The sequence below is a fragment of the Pipistrellus kuhlii genome, unplaced genomic scaffold (genome assembly GCF_014108245.1).
Source record: "Pipistrellus kuhlii isolate mPipKuh1 unplaced genomic scaffold, mPipKuh1.p scaffold_m20_p_2, whole genome shotgun sequence".
Lineage (NCBI taxonomy): Eukaryota > Metazoa > Chordata > Mammalia > Chiroptera > Vespertilionidae > Pipistrellus > Pipistrellus kuhlii.
Window position 1 is genome coordinate 93640661 of NW_023425515.1, and position 27541 is coordinate 93668201.

At 41.9% G+C, this 27541-nt stretch overlaps 1 protein-coding gene and 1 pseudogene across 1 annotated transcript; both read right to left on the reverse strand.

The window, feature by feature from the left end:
• Window positions 1-1824: 1824 nt before the first annotated feature.
• Window positions 1825-27073, reverse strand: TM4SF4 (transmembrane 4 L six family member 4). The gene is made up of 5 exons (XM_036447933.2): window positions 26745-27073; window positions 25929-26018; window positions 12995-13131; window positions 2536-2710; window positions 1825-1873 (listed from the first exon to the last, which is right to left on the reverse strand). The coding sequence occupies exons 1-5, from the start codon at window positions 26916-26918 to the stop codon at window positions 1856-1858; spliced, it is 594 nt and encodes a 197-aa protein (XP_036303826.1). The 5' UTR covers window positions 26919-27073; the 3' UTR covers window positions 1825-1855.
• On the reverse strand, window positions 16393-19630 carry LOC118724802 (annotated as a pseudogene).
• Window positions 27074-27541: the final 468 nt, after the last annotated feature.

A 27541-nucleotide genomic window follows, 5' to 3' on the forward strand; every position in this document is an offset into this window, starting at 1 on the left:
AAAGTTGTGTGTTACTTCTTGACTTATAAAATAATGAGACTGGATTTGATGATGAATACAAACCTTCGTTTCTAAAATCTGCTTCAATGAAAAACCCTAAATAAGGAAGTGATGCCTCACTCACATTCTTATTTCCTCATCAAAGAACTTAGGTTGATGAGTAATCCCAATGGTCTGCTGTCTCTGAACTTCTGGCACATAGTTACCTGTGTGACCCTTTAGGATTTGTCATATACTATGTTGTATTAAACATTAATCTGTAGAGTGTGAGCTCCCAGAGGGGTCTTACTTCTTTTTATCCTTGGTGCCTGCCAGTCTGTGGTGTAGTCAATGGTTGCTCACAGTGGCTAGTTTTTAGTTTTTAAAACTCAGCAGCTTTAAAAAGTCAGTAATACAAAAGATAGACATCCATGCCTCATGCCTGAGATTTCAGACGCAGTAGGTCTATGCTAGGGCTCAGGAATAATAATTTTAGGACATTTCCTGGGTGATTCTGATGATCAGCCACATTTGAGAACAAGAAATCTAAACCAATTTGAAACTGTGTGTGTGTGTGTGTGTGTGTGTGTGTGTGTGTGTGTGTGTGTGTGCGCGCGCGCGCGCGCGCGCGCATATTTACTATTTACAGGTCCCTCAAAGAGACCGTAATGCGTAACTGTTTGCCTTTTCTCCTTCTTCCTGTTGAGTGCCAGATTTGATCTCTAATCTCAGAGATCTCATTACAGTGAGGGCAAAATCAAAAGACGTGTAACTCCTCGAGTCTTCAGTGGTCATCCCCCAGTGGCCAGCACTCAGGGGTGATTGGTAATTGCTTTGTTAAAGGCTATGAGAAGCCTCACTGTGCCTATGAGCGTGGCAGGTGCAGAGGTGGGACTTGCTGACTTGTAACTCCCCCTGCGGTCCTCACTGTGGACAATCCCATAGGCCTATTGGTTTCATCCTTGAAACTTTGACATTTCTTAACCATCTTTTTACAGATGGGGAAACTGAGACTTAGAAAGTAATTTTCACAGGATTCTATGCAATATAAATATAATGGAGTTGAGGTTTGAACTTAAATCAACACAATGGATTTAACTCTATATTAGTGCCTGACCCATAAAACTAAAGTTTTAGTGTCATAATATAATACATAGAATTAATAATATTGATTATCTTAACCCTGGGCTATTGGCTGACAAGTTATTACCAAAATTAACATTTAAAACATATTTTTTGTTTGATCAAAGGAAGAATTTGTAGAAAGGTGAAAAGAGGTATAATTCATTCAACCTTCTGCCCCTCCTTCACCATCTTTATTATATTACCACTGAATTAGGATTTCAATTTAATATCCACAAAGAAATGCTTACTAATAATGACAGCCACAAAAGACTAGTTATAAGTAAGTCAAAAGAAACCAAATAAAATTATTTATGATACATCAGTCACTCTTTCCCCTCATAAACCTGGAAAATAAAAATTGCTCTTATTTTCTCATTTTTAATGTGCTTCCTTCCTTTGAATTATCTTAAACTTCCAAAAATGTAAACACCATATGTAAGAAAGTAACAGTGTGGTGGTACATGTGATTTTATACATTTTTGACTTCTATAGAAAAATTTTGTACATTTACTTTTAATCTGCTCAATTCCAAAAGGGAAGTCAATTTGAAAGATTTATAAGTACAACTTAGGTGGGCAACCTGTTTCTATTTGAAACTAACATAAAGCTCCAAGGCGAGCTAGGCTGGTTGGAAAGGAGAAGGAATAATTAAGCTTGGACAGTGTGAAAGCAGATGGAAACTCACAATCCCAAAGAGAGAAGATTAAGTTTAATGTGTCTTTCCACGTGTAATGAAGGTCATCATAGTGGTTTAAACTCTTCTATATCCCTATAAGACAGAAAAAGCTAATTATATTATTGTTGTTGTTATTAGTAGTAGTATTATTGTTGTTATTTTGCTTGCTTTCCCTTTCTTTCCCCCCCTCCCTATCACCCCTCTTCTACAGATTACTCCTGCCACTTACTGGTTACCTATACCCAATTCTCAATGCTTTCTCCTATATAAATATGTCTCTCATCTGGATTATAAAATATAGGTTTTGCATTGGTGTGTTCTGTTCTTTTCCTGGAGCCTATGCCATATATTACATGGCAACTTTAACCTTCTCTGTAGCTCTAGTTAGGAAATGGGGAGAACATTTCAGGCCAGACTGTGATGCGCTATGGTGACACATGCCCACTTCCCGGGGACTTTCACATGACGTCACTGCACATGTGAATGTGCACATTCAGGCCTTTGTCTCCAGGATTATGGTCAAATGAGTGTGAAGCTAAAAATTTGCATCAACTTGAGCCTGGAAATGTTAACATGCACAGAGAACAGAGTTTCTGGGTTCCAGTAACACAATGTCACTGTTCCCTGAGTTGACAGAGGGGGCTGCCAGACAGTCCAGCCTGGCTGTGGCTTTCTGTAGCTGCGTCATTCCACTAGTGCTGGAGGCTAGCCTTGGCTTCCCATCCTGAGGAGTAAAGACAAAGACCTCAACTTACCCCGCAGCAGTCTCCAAACAGGGTCCCCAGGAGGCCGTTAACCATCTGGATGGTGCAGAGGAGCATCTGGAGCACTGCTATGATGAGCAGGATGGAGAAAAGGGTCAGATTCCAGGACACCACATTTTTTGGCTCCTGGCACTTGCTCCATAAGGCTTCGTCATTGAGGTAATCCCTGTCAGGGCATGGGAAAGAAAGGAAACAACTGTAAAATGTAGGCAATACCTAGACTAGAAAGTCACACTAATAATTTTTCTTTTAAAATATTTTTTATCTAAAGCATAATCTCATAAGAATATATCACATAATACACATATTTTTAACAATATGTAACATTATATTATATACTATATACTATAATACTACCGTGTTTCCCTGAAAATAAGATATCCTCCGAAAATAAGACCTAGTGCATGGAAAGATAAGACATCTCCTGAAAATAAGACCTAGAGCAATTTTGGGAGAAAAAATTAATATAAGACACTGTCTTATTTTCGGGGAAACAGGGTATATACTATATACTATATATTATATACTATGTGTTAAACTCTGTTCCAAATATTTTACATTTTCACTATTTTATTTCTTATAGAAGCCTTAGGCTTCTTTTATTCTATTTCACAAATAAAGGCATTGAGGCACAGAGGTTAAGTGAGTTTCCATAGGTCACAGAGCTAAGTGACAGAGTTGATGGAGAGGATGGGTAAATTCAGTATCGATCGGGGAGCCAGGAAAATGAAGACACTCCAGGAACAGAATCTCACCACCTGGGCTTGGTCCTACCTACTGTGATTTGGGACCACTTGGACATTTGACATAATTCAGCCACAATTCTGCCATGTCTAAGTGGCCGTCTGAAGCCATGTGAAGTATAACGGTGTTGCTTAGCTAAAGGAGAGAGCTTGTCTTTTTTTAAAGGCCGAGTTCTAATCAAATTGTGAATTTGACTCAAGTATACAGGCAGTCCTCAGGTTACATTGGACTTGACTTATGTTGTTTTATGGTTATGTAGCCATCTCATTTACAGTATTTATTTTTAAAAAAGTTCAGTCATTTTGACGTTTGTACATATGTGCTTTATGTTTTTTTTTATTATTTATTTACCACTAGTAAAGGTCAGGAATTGTTATCTTTCTTTAAAAATTTTTACTGTTTCACTTCATTACTGCTGTGTATGTGCTCCATGTGACATAGGTGCTTATGTAGGTGGGTTTTGATTAATGCAAAAATCGAGTTATGTCACGCCATAGGAATGGATCTCTGATGTAACCTATGTTTTTGTCAACATGTGGGAATTCCACTTATAAAAAGATTTAATTAACTAGAAGCAGTAAATAATCTGCTGCCTTAATATTCTATTCTAAAGGCCCAGTGCACAAAATTTGTGCACGGGGGTGGAGGGTTCTCCTTAGCCCAGCCTGCACTCTCTTCAATCTGGGATATCCCTCTCACAATTCTGGACCGCTGGATCCTAACCGCTTACCTGCCTGCTGGCCTGATCGCCCTTCACTGCCTCTCCACTGGCCTGGTCGCCCTTAATTGCTCCCCCCTGTGGGGTGTGGCAGTGGAAGGGAACTCTGAGCCACTGCTGGGGTGTGGTGGCAACAGGGAGCTCTGGGCCTCGGGTTTGAAGGCTGGTCAAGCCCCTGATCATGGGAGACCTAGAGTTCCACCATACTCTAGCCAGGGTCCAGAGCTCCCTTCTGCTGCTGTGCCCCGGCCAAACCCAGGGCCCACTTGTCCCCCCAATGGCTTGGTTGCCCCATGCAGCCTCCTGTTTGGTCATTTGGTCATTTAGGTCGTGATGGCCCCTGGCTTTTTATATATTATGATAATAAAAGCCTAATATGCTGGAGTGTCTGTTTGACTGTTCAACCAATCAAAGCATAATATGCTAATAACTAGAGAACCAGTGCACAAAATTCATACCAGATCTGGCCTAAACAGGCAGCTGGACATCCCTCTCATAATCCAGGACCACAGGCTTCTAATCGCTCTCCTGTCTGCCTGCCTGATCACCCCTAACCACTCTGCCTATCTTCTTCATTGCCCCTAATCACTCTGCTTTGGTTTCTGCCACAGCTCCATCCGAAATGATGTTCAGAAGGTTGTTCCACTATATGGTCTAATTAGCATAATACACTTTTATTATAGATTATTATATACTAGTGGCCCAGTGCACAAATTTGTGCACCTTGAAAGGAACTGTGGGCCGTGAGGCTGCGGTGAGTACAGGGGTGGCCCATCCTCCATGATCCTCCCGAGCCCCTCCCACTCAGCCCCTGCCCCCCTGTCTGCCAGCAGCCCTACGCCCACCTCTGATCCCATATGCTGGTGCTGATGATCCTTGCCCTGCTTACAACTGCTGATGGCCTGGAGTGATTGGGGCCAGAGCCAGCAGTGAGTGCAAGTGGTGGCTGATGCCGCAATCACCCTTCAGGAGCAGGAGGAAGTGGAGAAACCCTCAGGGGTGATCAGGGCCGACAGCACCTGCTTGCACCCATTGATGGCACCAAGAGATCAAGATTGGCACCAAGTGCCAGCAGCAGATGTGAGTGGTGGCTCTGGTTGCAGGTGTGAGCAGGGCCAGTGACAGCAGCTGGTGCAGGAGCAAAGAATTTTCAGTAACCATCAGAGGCTCTCCCTGATGACAGTGACTAGCGTCCCACTTTGGTCTGGTGCCCCAGCTTACTTGCTATACCATCTTGCCATAGCTGATGCCCATCATGTTCTGCACCTTCTGCCAATGCCAACCATATTCTACACATGCTCCATGGTGGTCAGCGCACATCATAGCAACTGGTTGTTCAGTTGTTCTGCTGTTTGCATATCATGCTAAGGCTGCTTAACCGCTTGCTATGATGTGCACTGACCACCAGGGGGCAGATGCTCTGACTGGTAGGTTAGCTTGCTGCTGGAGTATGGCCAATCAGGACTGAGTGAGACAGGCTGGACAAACCCTAGAGCCTTTCTCTGGTCCCTCCCCCGCTGCCCAACCTCCTACATCCCTCCTAGGCCCTGATCATGCACCAGTGAGGTCCCTCAGCCTGGCCTGCACCCTCTCGCAATCCAGAACGCCTTGGGGGATGTTGAAAAGCTGGTTTCAGCCCGATCCCTCAGGACAGGTTGAGGAACGCCACTGGTGCATGAATTCGTGCACTGGGCTTCTAGTGTATTTTATAAAAATTTTGAAATAGGAGAACTGCAATACATTTATAAATTCTGTGTATAGGGAGTCCACTGCATGACAATGGGTATCATGCAATGAAGGAGGAAAGTGAAGCTCGCTGTCTTCAACGCCAAACACAGGAAAATGGTCTGACCTTTGGGTCATTATCCTTCCTCTCACATTCTCAGAGCCACAGATTTGTCTGCTCTTCTTCCTTTATGCCTCGCCTATCCTCTCAAGACCTCCATGGGAAACCATTTTCATGTGGCTACTAGGTCAACATCCATCTTATTGTTTTTAGACCTTTCTGACATGATGAATCTTTTAGTAATCAGAACACACTTATTTAATACATTCTGTGTAAAAATTTGAAAAATGTTTGCAATGACAGAAGGTCAGGAAAGATGGTTGTTAGGTTCTACTGCACATGGAAGATGAGTTCATTACTAGAAAACCTATAGGGCACTGGTTTATTAACTCAAACCCTTTTATTAATTTACAGTTAAAAGTTCAGAACTCAGAGCAGGCTTCAGGCAGCGGAGGTGGCAGTACTGGTTCTGTTATGAGTCTGACCTGAGGTCAAGTGAGTTCACAAGTTTCACATAAAATATCCCCACCTTTCTCTATAGCTAAATGGGAATACGCGGCCTCTATAACATCCTCATATCACAGGCAGGGATCCCCAAATTTACTGTGAAAAGCCCTCTCATCTCATAGAGGACTGCTGGGATCCTTGGCCATTCAGCTATCTTGCCTGAGCATAGCATTCAGATTTCAGAAGGCTGAGCCATCCCCTGAGGTTCTTCCCCTGATGGCTCCCTCTCTCCCACATGGGGTGTGGCTGAGAACAACAGATTGTCTTCTTCCAAGGACACTTTTCTTGTTGAGGAGTTTGTTATTGATTTTTTTACAGAGAGGAAGGGAGGGGGATAGAGAGACAGAAACATCGATGAGAGAGACACCAATTCAGCTGCCTCCTGCACACCTCCTACTGGGGATGTGCCCGCAAGCAAGGTACATGCCCTTGACCAGAATTGAACCTGAGACCTTTCAGTCTATCCACTGAGCCAAACCAGTTAGGGCCCTTTTCCCCCCCTTAGTTTTAGACATAGATTTCCTCTAAATCATTTTAAATTTCATCAAGGATAGTATCATTCACATAACACAATAAATAGAAAAACCTGTTTAGTGCTGTGCTGATACTGTTGTTAGAAACAAGAAAAGGGTCCTTGGAAGAAGACAATCTGTTGTTCTCAGCCACACCCCATGTGGGAGAGAGGGAGCCATCAGGGGAAGAACCTCAGGGGATGGCTCAGCCTTCTGAAATCTGAATGCTATGCTCAGGCAAGACAGCTGAATGGCCAAGGGCCCCAGCAGTCTTTTGTGAGATGAGTCACTAAACTCCTCAACAAATTTCTAGAAAATCAAATCCAGCATTACATTAGAAAGATTATACACCATCAGTAAGTGGGAATTATTCTGGGGATGCAAGATGGTACAATATCTGCAAATCAATAAATGTGATATACCACATAAATAAACTGAGAGATAAAAACCATATAATCATACCCATTGATGCAGAAAACACATTTGACAAAATCCAATACCCTTTCTTGATAAAATCTCTCAGCAAGGTGGGAATAGAAGTATCATACCTCAACATAATAAAAGTCATATATGACAAACCTACAGCCAACATCATACTCAATGGGTAAAAATTAAAACCATTAATAAAAGTCATATATGACAAACCTACAGCCAAAATCATACTCAATGGGTAAAAATTAAAACCATTTCCCCTAAGAACAAGGCCAAGACAGACATGCCCACCTTCACCACTCCTGTTCAACATAGTACTGGAAGTGCTTGCCATAGCGATCAGACAAGAAGAAAAAATAAAAGGCATCCAAATTGAAAAAGAAGAAGTAAAACTGTCCTTATTCACAGATGATATGAAAGAAAACCCCAAAGACTCCATAAAAAAACTACTTGACTTGATAAATAAATTCGACAATGTAGCAGGATACAAAATTAATACCCAGAAGTCTATAACTTGTCTATACACCAATAATAACTCACAGAAAGAGAAATTTAAAAAGCAATCTCATTTATCATTGTAACAAAAAAACTAAGATATGTAGGAATAAACTATCCAAAGAGATAAAGGACCTGTTCTCAGAAAATTTCAGAACACTGATAAAAGAGAGAGAGGAAGGCACAAACAAATGGAAGAATATACCATGTTTATGGATTGGTAGAATCAGTATAATTAAAATGTCCATACTACTCAAAACAATTTATAGACTCAATGCAATCACCATTAAAATACCAATGGCATGCTTCAAAGACCTAGAACAAATTCTCCAAAAATTCATCTGGAATAAAATAGACCCAGAATAGCTGCAACAATCTTGAGAAAGAAGAACAATGTTGGAGGGATCACAATACCAAATGTCAAGCTATACTACAAAGCCATTGTTCTCAAAACTGCCTGGAACTGGCACAAGAACAGACATATAGACTAGTGGAACAGAACAGAGAACCCAGAAATCAACACAAGCAATTATGCTCAATTAATATTTAACAAAGGAGGAAAAAACATACAGTGGAGTCAAGACAGTCACTTCAATAAATGGTGTTGGGAAAACTGGACAGATACTTGAAAAAAAAATGAAACTAGATCACCAACTTATATCATAAAGAAAAATAAATTCAAAAAGAATAAAGGACTTAAATGTAAGATGGGAAACCATAAAAATCTTAGAAGATTTTGAAGCCATAAGCAGCAAAATAGCAGACATTTGTCTTTACCAATAAAGCTCCTAGGGCAATGGAAACTAAGGAGAAAATAAATAAATGGAACTACATCAAAATAAAAAGCTTCTGCACAGAAAAAGAAACCATCAACAAAACAACAGGAAAGCCCACTGCATGGGAGAACATATTTTCCAATGTTATCTCTGATAAGGGTTTAATCTCCAACATTTACAAGGAACTCATACAACTTAACTAAAGGAAGACAAACAATCCAATAAAAAATTGTCAAAGGACCCAAATAGACACTTTTCTAAGGATATTCAGAAAGCCAAGAGACATATGAAAACATGCTCAAAGTCACTAATTATCTGAGAGATACAAATCAAAACAACAATGAGGTACCACCTCACACCTGTCAGAATGGCTATCATCAACAAATCAACAAATGGCTAGTGCTGGAGAGGATGCAGAAAAAAAGGAACCCTCCTTCACTGCTGGTGGGAATGCAGACTGGTGCAGCCATTGTGGAAAACAGTATGGCATTTCCTCAAAAATTAAAAAATGGAACTGCCATTTAATCCAGTAATATCACTTATAGAAATATATCCCAAGAAAACATTGGGATATGTTTCCTTGGGATATATCACCCCTATATATCCAAACAGAAACACCAACCAGAAAGGATATATGCACCTCTATGTTTATAGCAGCACAACTTACAATAGTCCAGATTTGGAAATAGCCTAAATGTCCATCAGCAGATGAATGAATTAGAAAACTATGGTACTCAATAGAATACTACTACCCTGTTATAAAAAAGAAGGAATTCTTACCATTTGCAACAGCATGGAAGGAACTGGAGAGCGTTATGCTAAATGAAATAAGCCAGTTAGTGAAAGAAAAATACCACATTATCTCATTTATGGATAATCAAGTACATTTATAAACTGATGAACAAAAATAGATACAGAGGCAGAGAAGCATCAAACAGACTGTCAAACTACAGCAGGAAGGTGGGGGAAGGTTGGGGGGGAGTAAGAGATCAACCGAAGGACTTGTATGCATGCATATAAGCATAACCAATGGATGCAAGACATTGGGGTGAGATGAGGGCATGTGCCTGGGGTAGGAGAGGACAGGGGAAGGTCATTGGGGCGTAGGAGAGGGGAGGAGACATATGTACTACTATTTGCAATACTTTAAACAATAAAATAAAATTTAAAAAGAATTATAAAGTATTGTAACCATATTACAGAATATGGAAAGATAAAAAGTCACTAAAATGCTATGAAATATAATACAAAAAAAGAAAAAATATATCGATGACAGAAAAACATCATTGATCAGATGTCTGCTTCATGCCCTTTCTGGGAATAGAGCCTGCAACCTGGGCATGTACTCTGACCCAAAATCAAAACCAGTGACCTCTTGGTTCATGGATTGATGCTTAGCCTCTGAGCCATACAGGTTGGGCAGTAAGTAATCTGATAGATTCAATGGAAAACTGGTTGCAAAATTTTTAGATGCTATACAACAACCAAAACAATTGGCAGTTATAAAAATCCCAGGGCATTCTAAAGCCACCACCATGGAAGCAAAAGGAAATCATTTTGCTGATGCTGCAGCTAAGCATGCAGCATTGAACAGTCTAGTTATCCAGACTCAAGAATGTTCTTTACTTCCTATTAAATCAATAAAAGATTATCTTTTAAAGTTTCAACACACAGCCAAGGAAGATGAAAAGAGAATATGGCAACAAAAGGGGGGAACTTTTGACCTAGACAGACAGATATGTCTTGGACCCAATCAGAAACCTATTTTACCTGTAGGGGCCCAGATATCTGTACTTCAGCATGTACATGAGCTAACACATTGGGGTCTTGAAAAAATGATTTCATGGAGTAAACAATATTACTGGAAACCTTCTCCTACAGTAGCTCATAAAGTATACAGCAAATGCTCTATCTGTCCAAAATATAACCCAGGAAAACCACTCCATGGATCTCAAGAACAATTCCCGCTTCCTTTGGGCCCATTTGAAATATGGCAGTTGGATTTTATCCAAATGCCATCATTTCAAGGTTATAAATATATATTGGTCATGATTTGTATGTTTCTCACTGGGTTGAGGCATTCCCTTTCAGGAGAGCAACAGCCTTAACAGTTGGTAAATTGTTCCTAGAAAAAAATAATTCCTAATTGGGGAATTCCCTCTGAGTTGCATAGTGACCAAGGGACTCATTTCACTGGGCAAATAATAAAATCCACCTGTAATATTTGGCCTAAACTACAGCATTTCTATTGTACCTATCACCTCCAGTCTTCTGGACTGGTGGAACATACCAACAGTATAATCAAAACTCAACTAGCCAAAATTTCAGAACCCTTTAATCTCTCCTGGACAAAAGCTCTCCCTATAGCACTCCTCAATGTGAGATCTACTCCTTTTGGTAAAAATAGGCTTTTTCCTTATGAAATAATCACTGGTCACCCTATGCATCTGGATGAAGGGGCATATGAACCAACTTTACTAAAAGGAGACATTTTACATTATTGTCAAGGGCTTATTAACCAACTTAAAGAAATTGATAAATTGGTAACAGATTCATTTCACAGTGCGCTCCTGGAAGACGAAGATTTCAAAGATCATGGCTTATAACCAGGAGACTTGGTGTATTGGAAAAGACACCAGATAAAAGACTCTCTCCAACCTGGTTGGAAAGGAGGATCTATCATAAATCATTCTTGTTTTCTGTTTTAAGATTTGCAATGGAAGCTAGTACTTTATTAATATTGTTAGTTGTCTCATATATTTGCTAATAAACTTTGAATGTCAGTGGAGACTCCACAAATCTCCTTCCCTCAGGCTAGCTGAGGTGCCCTCTTTCATGATTTCTCCTGGTCTCTGTCAAAGCAGCAGTTAGAGGTGAGATCTTATGCAACTTAAGTCCACGCTCCAGTTCTGTTCACAGAGCAACATGCCTGAGACTTGCAAATTAAGATGACAGAAAAAGATACTAAACATCACCAATCATCAGAGAAATGTAAATTAAAATCACAATGAGCTATCACTTCACACCTGTCAAATGACTATTATTAATAAATTAACCAACAAGTGCTGGTGAGGATGGGGGCGGGGGGAAGAGGGAACCATTGTGCATTGTGTGGGAATGCAGACTGGTGCAGCCACTATGGAAAACAGTATGAAGTTTCCTCAAATAATTTAAAATGGAACTGCCTTTGGACCCAGAAATCCCATTTCTGGAAATATATCTGAAGACCCCAAAACACTAATTCTAAAGAATATATGCGGGGTCCTGATGCGGCGGGGGCCAGACATGGTGAGGATCTACCTTTTCCGTGTCCCACACGGAAAGAGAGATGAACGAACTGGTTCTAAGTGGAGGCGGCCAGGGATTGAGAAATAAAAGAAATAAAGAGAGAAGACACAGAGATAGATTTCAGGCTGGTAGCTGGGTGGGTCACCATACTGTCTGCTGGAGAGGCAGGAAGAAGAAGACAATGACCCCTCCCAGAGCATTTATTTTATACCCCCAATACCAGGAAGTAACACCAACTTATTTGCATTCTTAAGTAGGCCTTACCATGCCTGGATTTACATATCTAGTCCCGCCCCTGCCGACGCCTGGGCTGATATGACGGCCAAGCTGACAACATGTCCACCATCTTGGGAAAACATGTTTCCAAGGTGTGGTTCTGCCTGCATCTTGAATTCAGCTCACGATAATTAAGGAATACTGCCCATGTGCCTTTCCAGGCGGCCCTCTACAAATACATGCATCCCTATGTTCATAGCATACCTATGTTCATACTACCTTTATATTGTATTGTGTTATTTATATTGTGTTATTTACAATAGCCAAGATCTAGAAACAACCCAAATGCCCACCAGTAGATGAGTGGATAAAAAAAAGCGCCATGGTATATTGATATAATGGAATACTAGTTGGCCATAAGAAAAGAAGGAAATCTAACTCTTTGTAACAGCATAGATGGACCTGGAGAGCATTATGCTAAGTGAAATAAGCCAATCGGAGAAAGACAACTACCGTATGATTTTATTCATATGTGGAATCTAATTTACAAAACATCAGGTAAACAAACAAAATAGAAATGGACTCAGAGACCAGACTGGCAGATGTCAGAGAGGAGGATGGTTGTGGGGCTGGGTGTAAAAGGTGAAGGGATTAAGCTAAAAAATAAAAAACACCTCATAGACACAAACAACAGGATGGTGATTACCAGAGGGAAAGGCAGGGTATGGAGATAGAAAACGGTATATGGTGATGGAAGGGGACTCTTGATTTGGGGTATTGAGCCCACAATACAATATAAAGATGATGTATTATAGAATTGTACACCTGAAAACTATATGATTTTATTAATCACTGTCACGCTAATAAATTCAATTAAAAGAAAAAGAGGACAGGAGAAGTGCAGTGTCTCCCCTTTGGCCATTTATTTGACTGTGCCCCTTATGGTGACAAATGGGCATTGCAGGTTGTACCTTACCCATCATGGAAGGGGTAGCCCCACTTGTTATTATCCATGAGACATTTAGGACCACGTCTGACTGAGATGAGTGAGATGACAAATGAGTACCCAGCACCCAAGAATCCAATCCCAGCAAATATTATGGAGGAGAACATCTGAAAGAGAAGAAGAGAGACAGTTAGGTTTTTAAGTTGGTCCACAGGTTATTCTCAGGACACCTAACCAGCCTGCTGTTGAGTACAGGTAGCTATGAGACGTTACAGGCAGATGTCAGTCTTTCCAAAAGATGGGGCCTCTGGGGTCTCCTATAATGATTTTGGTGTCATGTAGCACACAGACTCTGCTTATGAGAAAAATCAGAAGTCTAAAAATTCTCCTTGAGATCGAAATCATTAAGTCCAATCTCTTTTCCATGTAGTAGCAGCCTTTAAAATATCTCAGATCTTTTGTATCTTAAACATGTTTTACATTTAACATAACTCCTCCCCTTCCACTCTCTAAAAGTTTTCTCTTCTTTGAGTTAAACAAGCCCAACATTCAGTTCTTTCAAATGTTTTTATATGACAGAGATTATTAGCATCTTTTTTTATTTAATCATAAAATAAAAATAGAATTATATACCTGTTAATACTAAAGGCCCGGTGCATGAATTTATACTCCATGAGGTGCCTCAACCTTGCCTGTGGGACTGGCTAAAACCAGCTCTCCAACATCCCCTGAAGGGTCCCAGATTGTGAGAGGGTGCATGAGCCAGGCCACGGAGGGACCATAGGAGGGCTCCAGGTTGTGGCTGGTCCATCTCACTCAGTCCTGATTGGCCGGACCCCAGTAGCAAGCTAACCTACTGGTTGGAGCGTCTGTCCCCTGGTGGTCAGTGCACATCAGAGCAAGAAGTTGAGTGGCATATCATTAGCATATTACTCTTTGATTGGTTGAACGGATGACCAGACACTTAGCATATTAGGCTTTTATTATATAGGATGAAAGGCATAAAGAATTCTGAAACCCATTTAGCTGTTTCTTACAGATAAAAAAAAATTAGGCCCAGAGATGCAATTTCCATTCTAAACAGTAATAAAAGAGTAGTTGGAGACATTAATAATTTTGAAAATAGAGTCAGAAAATTATCACCTCTTTTGCTTTACTTTGGTGACATGAAGGTGTACTTCAAAGCACATGATTTTAAAAGTCAGCAGACTCAGGAGAATCCAAGATGACTGCACAGGTAAAGACCTAGCCACAGCCACACACAACAATTTCAATAAAATACAACTAAAATATAAAATGGACATTACCCAGAACTACAGGAAAGTCGAATGACTGGAAATTCTACAACGAGAAGCAAGGAGAAAGCCAGAAGGAAGCGCGGAGGAGCTGTAAAAGCCTAAGGTACTGAGACACGCTGTTTGCGCTGAGAGGACTGAGCCGGAGAGGAGGGGCGGCTAAGTGCCTGGCTGGCGTTCCCTAGTGGGAAGGAGATAAAAGCTCCAACTGCGCTGGGCCCCAGTTCCAACTACTCTGAACCCCAGTTCTAGGCCAGACCCCGGGGACCCAGGCTCAAACAGAGGGAGCTGGGCTGTAAGGCCGAACCCTGGGGGAGCGGCGAAAGGAGGTCCCGGAGGCGCGCACATTGCGCTCAGAGAAGGGATGGTTGGCTGTGCAGTGGGATTGCCCTGGCAGGAAGGAGACAGGGGCTCCAGACTGCTCTGAACGCCACCTCCAACTCCACTTCCAACTGAACTGAACCCCAATTCAGGGCTCATTGGGGGAGAGCTTAGACTGTTTGGTAGCAGGCGAAAATTGAGGGCACCTTTTTCTCAGAGGCGCTTGCAACGAGTACTGAAGGACCCTGAGAAACACTGAGACTCAGGACCACATAGGGTGGGGCTGACGGAAGCCAAAGCTGTAGGCTCCACCCTGAAACCTCGCCCCATCAGGGAAGCTGCAAGAATGCTGAGACAAAATAGATCACAAAGGAAAAAAAATGGAGGACAAAAAGTGACTGGATATAGAGTTCAAGTCTATGCTTAGAAGGTTTTTCAAGAATTTTCTAGAAAAGATTGATAAGACCTATGAGGATATGAAAAGGGATCAACTAGAATTAATAAGAAATCAACAAGAAATGATAAGGGATCAACAAGAAATAAAGAATACATTGTCTGAAATAAAAAATATTATACAGAGTCCTAAAAACAGAATGGAAGAGTGCAAGAATCAAGTCAAAGATTTGGAACATAAAGAGCCAGAAGACACTCCTCCGCAGAAACTAGAAGGCAAGAGAATCCAGAAAATTGAAGATAATCTAAGAAACCTCTGGGACAACTTCAAGCGAACCAACATCAGAATTATGAGGGTCCCAGAAGATGAGAGAGAGCAAGATATCGAAAACATACTGAAAGAAATAGTGACAGAAACTTCCCCCACCTGGTGAAAAAATTAGACTTACAAGACCAGGAAGCGCACAGAACTCCAAACAAAAGGAATCCAATGAGAACCACACCAAGACAAATCATAATTAAAATTCAAGAGCAAAAGACAAAGAGAGAATATTAAAGCAGCAAGAGCAAAGCAGGTAGTTACCTATAAATGAACACCTATACGATTGTCAGCTGATTTCTCAACAGAAACCATGCAGGCCAGACGGGAATGGCAAGAAATACTCAAGGTGATGAATAGTAAGAACCTATAGCCAAAGGTAATCTATCCAGCAAAGCTATCACTCAGAATCGAAGGTCAGATAAAGAGTTTCACTAATAAAAAAAACTAAAGGAGTTCATCAACACCAAACCAGAATTATATGAATTGCTGTAGGGGGTTCTTTCAGAAGAGAAAGTAAATAAAGATAAAAATTATGAACAACAAATAGGTAACTATCAACAAGTGAATCTAAAAAACAAGAAAATTAAAAAAAAATCTGATGAACAATATTAACTGTGGAATATAATAGAATCAGAGGTATGGAAGGGTAGTGAACTGACGATTCTTGGGGAAAGGGGAGAGGGGGATGTGGGAAGAAACTGAATATAAACTGTGCACCTATGGATGAGGACAATGGGGGGTGGGGAAAGGGCAGAGGGTGGGGTGGGAATCTGGTGGAGGAGAGCAATGGAGGGGGGGAGGGGAAAAAAAGGAACATTTGTAATAATGTGAACAACAAAAATTTATTAGAAAAAAAAAGTCTGCAGACTCAGGCTCAAATCTTAGCTTTGCTACTGTTCTCTGTGATGACTATGCATAATGTATTTCCTCAGAGTATTAATTTTCTCATCTATAAAATGGGCACCATAACGCCTACCTAAATGTCTATTGTAAAAATTAAATATCTGGATGGAGCAGTCATACTTCAAAAATAAATATAGTAAAATTATTTTATATTTTAATTTTAATTGTACAAACTTAAACAGTTTATAAGAGACCAGGGTCATACTGCAAGATACCAAAGGATGGTTGAAGAAATCATCATTCTGTAGGAATGGGGTTTGAACTACTGCATGAAGATCAGTGAAGAGCAATTCACTACCTTGGAGCAATTCCCCTTCCCACTCCAAATCCTGGTTTCTTCACCATGCCTCCATAGGAAGGGCCTCTCATTCCACCACCCATCCCACCTTGAGGGCCTCCAGGTCCCTGCAGGCAGTTATCTTGCTGGTCTCCTTCCCAGAAAGCTCGACTCTTCTTCTCTTCCACATTCACGTGGACCTCAACCCTGAACATGATGGGCCTGTTGCTAAGGACCTTTTGGACAGGCTCAGAATCATCAAACACAATGAAACCAAAATTGGGTAATTTCCCACCACTGTTAATACACAGCTCCACCATATTCCCATAATTTTGAAATAAACCTTTAAGCTCTGACTTGTCAACCTTATGAGGCAGATTGCCAATGAAGAGTTGGTGACTGTCAGGGTATCTCACGATTCTTTGAGGTTCAACATCGCCTTGCTCACTAGACTCACAGATTGGTCTAGGTACCCTCTGGGGAGGAATATTTATCAGTTGTTCATGAACTCTTTGATCCCTCTGAGGTCTCCGTGGTAGAATCTGAGATTCAGGCTTAGACTCTGGGCAAGGCCTGAAGCTGATACTTTAACAACATGAAGTGGTATTCCAGTAACTGGAACAGCTCCACTGGGTGGAAGGTTCTTACTGGTAATAGATGCTCAGGAAAATATCTTAAAGTCTTCCTGCACTGTCTGAGCGATGTCTGTTGTTTTGGAAAAGAACTCTTCTGAGCATCCTCAGGAGCAGTTTCCTCCAATACTGGTTCACACTTCTCCTTTTGGATTTCAGATACAGGTTCCTGCTCTGGTTATGGTTCAGGATCAGGCTCAGGTTCTGCAACAGGTTTCTCTAAATGTTCTTTCAAGTCATTGCTGCCAGTCTGATCATAGAAAGTTCCAAAACCATCAGGTACCACTTCTGGTGTTTGCTGTCTTCCTTTAGGTTCCTCTACTTCTTCCTCAGATTCCTCCTGAGGCTCAGTGGCAAAGCCAAAAAAACAGATTCTATAAAGGGAGGATTTCTAACATCTTAAAAGTGGTCAAGCCAAAACCAGTTTGGCTCAGTAGATAGAGCTTCAGCCTGGGGACTGAAAGGTTCTGGGTTCGATTCCAGTCAAGGGCATGTGCCTTGGTTGTGGGCACATCCCCAGTAGGGTGTGTGCAAGAGGCAACTGATCAATATTCCTCTCTCATTGATGTTTCTAACTATCTATCCCCCTCTCTTCCTCTCTGTAAAAAAATCAATAAAATATATTTTAAAAAAAAGAATGCAAATAAGTTTAAAAAAAAATAAAAGTGGTCAAAAGTGTTTCAAAGCCAGAATTGCCACTACCTAAATGATTAAATATTCTTATAATTATATTTTTGTAAAAAATATTTCAATAATCATCTACTTCAAGCACCTCACTTTCTAATACAACTAGCTTCATTCCATCAGAGCCTTATATGCATAATCTCATTTAGTCCTCTTAGCTCACCTATGATGTGAGTAGTATAATGTACACTTTCCAGAGAAAGCTGAGACAAATAGAACTTAAGATCATTGCTTTAAGTCAAATAGTGAAGCTAAAGGATGGGGCTGAGTCCCTGAATACTGCTTCCAAAGCCCATGCTCTTAATTTGGGACTTTCTCATGTTGCATGTCTAGAACGGCTGAGCTAGATTATGAGTCTGGGTCTCCTCTTTCCAAGTCTAATGTCCTGTAACTTCCACTATTCAAATACATGCATACCCATGACATACTTCCACTAACACCAGATACTCTTATTCTCAAGTTGCCCCGTGGACGGTATTATTTCTCTCACAGTACTAAAACAGCATATAAAAAAAGATCTTTTTGCTTACTTTATTTGAGTTTTAATTATTATTCAGGAGTTATTAAACTACTGATTAAGAATCTTAGAGTATCTAAATTAGATGTAATTGAAAAGAAAGTATAAAATAATAAAGAGAAACTTCCTTTAAATTGAAGTCAGGAGGCTGGGGGGAGCTTTTAAGCCTTACTTCGACCATGGAACCATCAGTAAGAACTGTTTACAAGAGTTCTTCCAACCACCTTTCTCCAGAAAAGAGGGTCCTCTCCTTTGTTTCTTAGGACTTGCACATGGTTCACCATTAAACTGCATGTCTTGAGTTGCAACTTTTTGTTGTTTCCAAATAAACCCATTTTGCTGGAGAAATAGGCTATTTTTTAAAGGTCAACAAAAGATCATATTTATAGGAAGGACTAGAGGCTCAGTGCATGAAGTTTGTGCATGGAGGGGGGTATCCCTAAGCCTGGCCTGCATCCTCTCCAATCCAGACATTCCCCTCACAATCCTGTATCACTGGCTTGCTTACCTGCCTGCCTGCCTGGTTGCCCCTAACCACTCTCCATGCCTGACTAATCACCCTTAACTGCTTGATTGGGGACGGGTCCAGCCCAGCAAGGGGCTGTCTGCCTATCTAATCACACCTAACCACTGGCCTGCCTACCTGATAATCCCTAACTGCTTGCTGGGGGGCGGGGCCAGCCCTGTGAGGGGCTGTCTGCCTACCTGATCACCTTTAACTGCTGGCCTGCTTATCTGATTGCCCCAACCACTCTGCCTGCCTGCCTGCCTGATAATCCCTAACTGCTTGCTGGTGGGTGGGGCCAGCCCCACAAGAGGTCATGGTAATTCTGGTCTAACTGTCATTATGGTTGTGACACCATTATGGTCTTTGGCCTTTTATTACACAGGATAGTTTGATATTCTGAGGAGACCTGGCTTCCAACCCACATCTCTTTGCCTGACAAATGTTTGTGGATACCTGTCTTTTTACAATGGTTGCTGCTTTGTCCAGATTCTCAGAAGGGAACCTGGCCTTGAGCAAGGCATGATGCAATGGCTCCTAGGGGTCGGGTGAGGTGGGACTGCTACTGAAGGGCTCAGCCCTGCAGTACAATACTTTTTGAAAAAGAATTAAGGAGTCTATATACTTAAGTGAACTCTATTTTGAAAAGTTGACAGATGACAAACAAACAAAACAAAAACAAATGCTTCTTCTGGCCACTTGGAGGATAGTGGCCCCTGGCCCATGGCATATGTGGCTGGGTTTACAGATTAACTTGGCTGTTCCTTTGATGGGCATTGGCCTTGTGGACAGCTGGACAATCATTTGAAGGTGTCATCCTCAACTCAAACCAAGGTCAGTCACAACCCGGTATGTGGATGAGGGAGTTTAGGGAGCTCAGCTGGACAACTAGAATTGGGCAGAGCAAATGTTTCAGATCATATTTGACTCAACTGGACTTGTAAAAGCATGATTTATCAGCATTCCTTTTTGACTGCACTTAAATCTAATTAAAAACAAATTCTGTATGATACTTGAATGTTATTTTACATTTTGCTAAGGTTATATATAAATTTAAAGACAAAAGATTAAAAAAAACAACCCTTGTCTTGAGATGAACCAAGATGGTGGCATAGGTAAACACCTGTACTTGCTGCCTCCCACAAACACATCAAAATTACAATTAAAATATAGAACAACTATCATCCAGAACCATGGGAAAGCTACAACTAGAGAGGTAAAGAAGGAAGTTCATTGAGACTGGTAAGAGGTGGGGAGGTGTGGAATGAGTTGGTCTGGCATTTGGGTGTGTCGCTTTTTTAATCAGGAGGGAGATTGTCTCTTTGGAGGTCACCTCCAAAGGAGCAAAGAGTTTTAGTGCCACACCAGACCTCCATCTCAGGGCTCCAGGGCTGGGGAAAGAAGTTCATATAGGCAGCAAGAACTTCAGACTGTAAAAAACAGTGTAGATTGGAGCTGAGTGATTCAGCTGCTCCTCTTAAAAGGCCAGCACTTTGAACTGAATTTACAAGCTCCCACTTACTCTGAGCTCCAGAGCCAGGTGAGGCTCTGGGAACCCAGACACAAATGGGGAGAAACTGGACTGTTTGGCATCAGGCAGGATCTCGAGGGTGGCTTTCTTCTAGACAAAGGTGCTCACAATGGTCATTGTTCCTGTGCTGGGACTTCCCTGGTGCTGGGAGACATTTCTGTTCACTCTGTCTTGGAGATTCCCTGAGACCTCACCCCACCTAAGCTGAGCACAGTAGCTTTTGAATATGAATGGCCTGTCCTTTCTCAGCCTAAAGCCCATCAAACAAGCTGTGCTGGGTCAGGGAGCCCCAAAGCTATCAATAAAAGGCCAAGGCTGGCACCAGCACCAGCCTGCCTTGCTTCATAACTTGGCCTCATCTGAACACTTCCAAACCTGATACAAAGAGGAGGAATCTGAAGATCTCTCTGTAGCTCTTGCTGGGTGATCCCAGGCAGTGGCTGACTTTGCACCTCCTTGGAGATCCAAAAGCCAGTGTACCCAGTGGTCAGTGTGAGAACGTATCAGATTACAACTCTTAACATCCATAAGTGACACACACAAGGGGCAGACTCAGTGAGCACCAGAGCCCCACTGAAGCAAGTCCTGCCCCATAAGGGTGTCTCCTACATAGCAGCTCTCCCACTGTAATTGCAACTGGTCCCCATAGCCAATTGGCTTGGAGGTAAATTCCTCCCAGTGATATCAATAGCAATCAAGGCTCAACTACAACATAGCTCACAAGGGTTCACCAATAGTGTCTACCTCAGGTGATTGGGGATGCTGAGTCACTGAGTCCTATAGGACACCTATTACACAAGGTCACTCTATCAACTCAAGGAGACTTAGCAGCTACCTAATACATAGAAACAAACACAGGGAAGCTGCCAAAATATGGAGACAAAGAAACATGTCACAAATGAAAGAAATGGAAGAAAGCAAACTACTGGATATAGAGTTCAAAACCACAGTTATAAGTTTACTCAAGAATCTTCTAGAAACCTTGGAGGAACTTAGTGAGACCTTCAAAGATCTTAGTGAGAATGCCAAAAAAGGGGAAAATAATTAGTCATAAATTAAGCATTCACTCACTGAAATAAAGAATAATATACAGGAATTCAATAGTAGACTAGAGGATACCAAGAATAAAGTCAATGATTTGAAATATGAGAAAGCAAAAAATCACCTAACCAGAAGAGCATTAAAAAAAAGAATAAAAAATATAAAGATAGTGTAAGGAGCTTCTGGAACAACTTCAAGGGTACCAACATCTAAATTATAGGGATGCTAAAAGAAGAGAGAGGGCAGGATATTGAAAACCTATCTGAAGAAATAATGACAGAAAACTTCCCCTACCTGGTGAAATAAATATACTTACAACTCCAGGAAGCACAGAGAACCCCAAACAAGAGGAATCCAAAGAGGACCATACCAAGACACATAATAATTAAAATGCCAAGGGCAAAAGACAAAGAAATAATATTAAAAGCAGCAAGAAAAAAACAATTAGTTACCTACAAGGGAGTACCATATGACTGTCAGCTGATTTCTCAATAGAAACTATGCAGGCCAGAAGGGAATGACAAGAAATATTCAAAGTGATGAATAGCAAGACCCTACAACCAAGAATACTCTATCCAGCAAAGCTATCATTTAGAATTGAAGGTCATATAAAGAGCTTCACAGAAAAGAAAAAGCTACCTAAATTCATCACCACCAAACCAGTATTATATGAAACTAGAGGCCTGATGCATGAAATTTGTGCACAGGGAGGTGGTGTCCCTCAGCCCAGCCTGAACCCTCTCCAATATGAGACATCCCTCTCACAATCCAGGGCAGCTGGTTCCCAACTGCTTGCCTGACTGCTCCTAACTGCTTCTGCCTGCCAGCCTGATCACCCCCTAACGACTCCCCTGCAAGCCTGATTGATGTCTAACTGTTCCCCTGCCAGCCTGTTTGCCCCTAACTGCCCTTCCCTGCAGGCCTGGTCACCCCTAACTGTCCTCCCCTCGAGGGCTGGTCCACCTCAACTGCTCTCCTCTGCAGGCCTGAAAGAAATGGTCTACCCCCCCCCCCCCCAACTGCTCTGCCCTGCAGGTCTGGGTTCCTCCCAACTTTTCTCCCCTGCTGGCCACCTTGTGGTGATCATCTTGTGTCCACATGGGGGCAGAATCTTTGATCACATGAGGGCAGCCATCTTGTGTGTTGGAGTGATGGTCAATTTGCATATTACTCTTTTATTAGATAGGATAGAGGCCTGGTGCATGAGTGGGGGCCGGCTGGTTTGCCCTGAAGGATGTCCTGTATCAAGGTGGGGGTTCCCTTGGGGCATAGGGCGGCCTGGGAGGGGGACCTGTGGTAGTTTTTCAGGCTGGCCGTGCCCCCTGGTGACCAAAGCAGAGGCCCTGGTATCTGGGATTTATTTATCTTCTACAATTAAAACTTTGTAACCTGGAGCAGAGCCAAGCCTTCTGCTTGCTCTGTGGTGGCAGCCATTTCTGTTGGGATGTATGTATCTTCTATAATTGGAACTTTGTAGCCTTAAGTGGAGGCCTGGCCCGGCCAGGGTGTGTGAAAAGCTTGGCTTCCTCCATCTCCAGGAGAAACCATAGCCTCCTGCTCTTTCCAGCTCTGTGGCTGCCACCATTTCTGTTTGGATTTATATATCTTCTATCATTGAAACTTTGTAGTCTTGAGTGGAGGCTTAGGCCAGCAAGGGCAAGCAGAATGCTTGGCTTCCTCCATTATCTGGGAAACCCAAGCTTCCCTCCTGCTCTCTGTGGCTTTAGCCATCTTGGTTGGGCTTATTTGGATATTTGCTCCTGATTGGCTTGTGGACATGGCTTGTGGGTATAGCAGAGTGATGATTTATTTGCATATTACTCTTATTAGATAGGATATGGCAGAGTATTCTTTAAGAAGAGGAGGAATAAGAAAAAGGTAAATATTAAAAAATTATGAACAACAAGGTGACAATAAATACATAACTATCAAGTGAATCTAAAAATCAAATGAATAAAAAATTTGAGGAACAGAATAAAAGGGGGAGTGAAATAAAAGCAGGGGCATGGAAATGGAACAGACTGATGATTCTCAGAGGAAAGGGGGTGTGGGAGGATGTGGGAAGAGATTAGAAAAATATCTTATATGCATTTATGCAGTACCTATGGACACAGACAATAGGTGGCAAGGGCCTAAGATAGAGTTGGAACCAAATGTGGGGGGGAAAGAGAGACATCTATAATAATCTCAACAATAAAGATTAAAAAAAAACCATCCTTGTTTTAACAGGTTAATCTTCACCTCTATTCAATACCAAGGAATAAGCTGCTGGACTCTTAAACAATGAGTCTTCTTTTCACTCAATATCCTTAATTGTTTCCCTTCCCCTCCTCCCCAAATTCTCACCTTCAACTTATTCTCCCAAATATTCCACGTTGTACAAGATTACATTTCAAGGGGAAAGTGGATTATATATTTTTTCCTATCTTATTAATATAAAAATACAGGCAGTCCTCAGTTACATTGAATTTGATGTATGTCATTTTGTGGTTATGTCGCTATCTCCCATTTATTTGTAAAAAATGTTTCATTATTTCAATATATGTACATATGTACTTTCTGTCTTTTATTATTTATTTACCACAAGTAAAGTTCAGGGCTTTTTTTTTTTTTACCGTTTCACTTCATTACTACTGTGTATGATGTGCTCCATGTGAGTGACATAGGTGTTTAAGTAGGTGGGTTCTGACTTACATTGAAAATTGAGTTACATCGAGCTGTAGGAACAGATCTCCGATGTAACCCGAGGACCTACTGTAAATATTACACATATTGCAGGTAAGCAAAGGGAGGCACATGTAATATAATTATACTAGAGGTCCAGTGCATGGATTCATGAACCGGTGGGGTCCCTCAGCCTGGCCTGAGGATTGGGAGAGGACACAGACCAGGCTAAGGGTCCCCACCAGTACATGATAAGGGCCAGGGAGGGACTGTCAGAGGGACCACAGGAGGGCTCCAGGGAGTGTCTGTCTTGTCTCCCCCAGTCCTGATAAGCTGGACCTCAGCAGCAAGATAACTACTGATTGGAGCATCTGCTCTCTGGTGGTCAGGGCACATCATAGTGACTGGTTGAATGGTGGAATGGTCAGAGGGACAATTAGTGTATTAGGCATATATATCACATAAATTGTGGTTATTTTACATCTTTTTGTAAATGAGATTTAAAGATTATTATAATAATTGATGCTTACTTGGGACTCATGATGATGTTAAGAAGGTGAGATCGTTTTCTTTAAATGATCTTTCATCTCTCATGAAAATCCGTGTGCTGTTTTGTGCACCAGCCTCAGCCCTTCATATGTGCTCAGTAAGTATTGTTTGATTCAATAAATGAGCAAATGTGGTGAGAAACAATGATGACATGATTTTATTTCAGAACAGATAGCTTTCCCTTGAAGATGTGAAGGTATAGTTCATCACTGGGCTCTCAGTTCTCTTAGGGGTTCAACTGAACCTCAGGAGATGGGAGCAGGAGCTGGCCTTCCTCCTCACCCCGCCTTCATTTCAGTTCTACCGTCACCTTTGCCACATCAATGTATTGATCTCCTAATACTTTTCTTTAAGTCAACCCTCTCTTTCATTCATTCATATCATCATCTGAATGAAAAGCTAGGATCTTTAGCAAACAGAGCACAATATCATTCTTTGTTAATTTGCTGGCAATCCTGGAGCTGGGGGCTTGTTCTTTTGTTAGAAAAGGAGATCATGAGGGGTTAGGAATAGTAAGAACTTTGTTCCATCAAAATAAGATTTTCTTTTTCATCATAGACTCAAAAGATTGAAGGAGAATTGAAAAGGGGCTAACCTTCTCTGCTATTGAAAAATATAGCACATCTGAATACCCGCAAAGCGTGTCCTAAACTGGGAAATTCTGATCTAGTCCAACTTCCTCATTTTACAGGTAAGCAAAGGGAGGCAGAGAGCAGGACAGTGACTTGGCCAGCTGTGAAAATGGGACGTGACCTTACACCCCAGAATTCTTCCCACCCTGAGAGGAACAGAAAGGCCTAATCTCTCTACCTGTCTGTGAAAATATGGATGGCTGCATGAAGGAAGAAGTCCTGAGGGAAAATGCAGGGAGAAGTGGGAAGAGCTGGGCACTGAGATAGTGAACTGGCAGTGGTGTGCATGGGGGATTTAGGAGCTAAAGAAGAGAGGAGGTTACATTTGTTATCTTTCCTACCCCTCTTTACAGATGGACCAGAGAAGGAAATGACTTGTCTAGGGTCTCAGGCCTCTCATGGCTGGAGGAGAGGGCCACTCCCCATCTCTGCCTCCCCATCCTGGTACTTTCTATGGCTCCACTGCAGCCCTCCAGCTCTGACAACTCTGCTTGTTTGTGAAATCAGAGGTGGCATTTTAAATGTATTGTTATGGTTACTTTCCATCCACAGGAAGAATTACATCTTTATCCCTGCACCAGCTGTCCCCAGAGTCCTGCTTGGGGCTGGTTACTCCTCTGCACCCATTGAGGTGTTCAGCAGGAGGGGACAGTGTACTTGGGAATAATTATGGTGTCTGCCTCCCCCTGGTAACTCACCGCAAATCTCTTCCCACAACTCTCATTGCCACAGCACCCACAGCAATCATTGTACTTCAGGTCCAAGAACACGTTAGCAGGAAGGAGCATCTGTCAGCAAGAGAAGCACCTCAACATGGGTCCGGGATGTGAAAGCAAGGCCCCCACCTGCCTGGCCGTGTGAGGAGCCACAGTCATGATGTGGGCCTTGGTGGCTGAAGGTTATGGCAGGAATGATAGAGCGTGGCTGGTGAGGTGGATCAGTGTAATTAAATATTTTGATGCCATTTGACTTAGCTGCAGTTTCAATGGACCAAGATTGCAAGCTCTGACACCTCCAGTCTCCATTTAGATGGTGGGTTAGAAAAAGAAAAGAAAAAAACAAAACAAAAAAACAGGTGTCCTGGATTGTCATGATAAGGATCTCTCTCTAAAGCAGAAGCTCGAAAGCCTTCATGTAGGAGTGGAAGAAGAATCCTCTGACACCCTTTGCTCTTGGTGGTTCAGTCAATCAATTTGCTCTAAAGTGTATTTCCACCCTCACCTCCTCCTCCCCATAGCACCCTCTCTTGTTTGAATTAAGAAACTCTGAGACCTTCAGTTTGGTTCCTGGAGCTTAATTGGCCCATGAGAATCGCCAGACCAAGTTTAAATGGCCCAGAAATACAGCAGACAGGTCCTTGTCAGGCCCTAATGGAGAAGGAACAATTAAGGCACCGACTTTTCATCAAGCAATGCGTAGGCTTTTGTTAGCAACTAAGTATCTCCCTGGTTAGTAAGTGTCCAATTTTGGAAGAATGGGGAGAAAATCTCCTTCAGGGGGATTTTAATACTCACCAAGAACCCGCTTCCTACTATTCCTCCAAAATACCAGACCTCTTCAGAAAGGTGATTGGTGGTGTCTATCTCTTTTCCTCCAGGGAAAAACAAAAGGATGTTAGCCAGGAAGGCAATCATGGAAAGCAGAATGAGGGTGACCCCCAGGCACTTGGCCAACACCCCGGTGCACATGTTGGGGAAAGATGGCACAGGACCTGGTGAATCGTCCCTCACTGCCTCTTTCACGGGGTCTCTTCAAAGTTATGAATAAAGGGTCCTGTCAATATCCCTGTTCAATCCGCATGTTGGAGCTGAGAAGCCAGTCAGCCTGGGAACTGAGTTCTGGAGTTGCTTCCGCTTCTGAAATGGAGCTGAACCTCAATGCCGATGGTTATATACCCTTGTCCCTGTCCTGGGTGTTTTATCCTTGGATCAGAGTAACTATTTTGCCATGGAGACTAAGTGAGTTCCATAGACTAGTTCTATTAGGATATAAGTTCTGCCAAAATTGGATTAGGCGATTACATGAGCTTAGGTAACAATGGCTGAAACAAAATAAAGCAGACTTCTTCACTGCAAGACATCTCAGAACCTTCCTGAGCTCACAGGCATTGTGACCCTTGTGCATTGTGAGAAAGGCAGATGGTGTGGGGGGTGGAGTAGAGGGAGGGGCATGGTCTGCAGAACCCACTTTATGAAATGCTTTGACATTGATCCCTAGTGCCTTCAATGAAGACAGCCTTTTTTTAAAAAAATAAATTTTTATTGTTCATATTATTACAAATGTTCCTCCCCCCCCCCACTATTGCTCTTCT

Coding starts and splice junctions, on each gene's coding strand:
- TM4SF4 (XM_036447933.2), bottom strand. CDS start 26,918: ATGTGCACCGGGGTGTTGGCCAAGTGCCTGGGGGTCACCCTCATTCTG. Junction 26,019..26,744: donor TAGTAGGAAGCGGGTTCTTG/GTGAGTATTAAA, acceptor TCTTGCTGACAG/ATGCTCCTTCCTGCTAACGT. Junction 13,132..25,928: donor GTTGTGGGAAGAGATTTGCG/GTGAGTTACCAG, acceptor CTTCTCTTTCAG/ATGTTCTCCTCCATAATATT.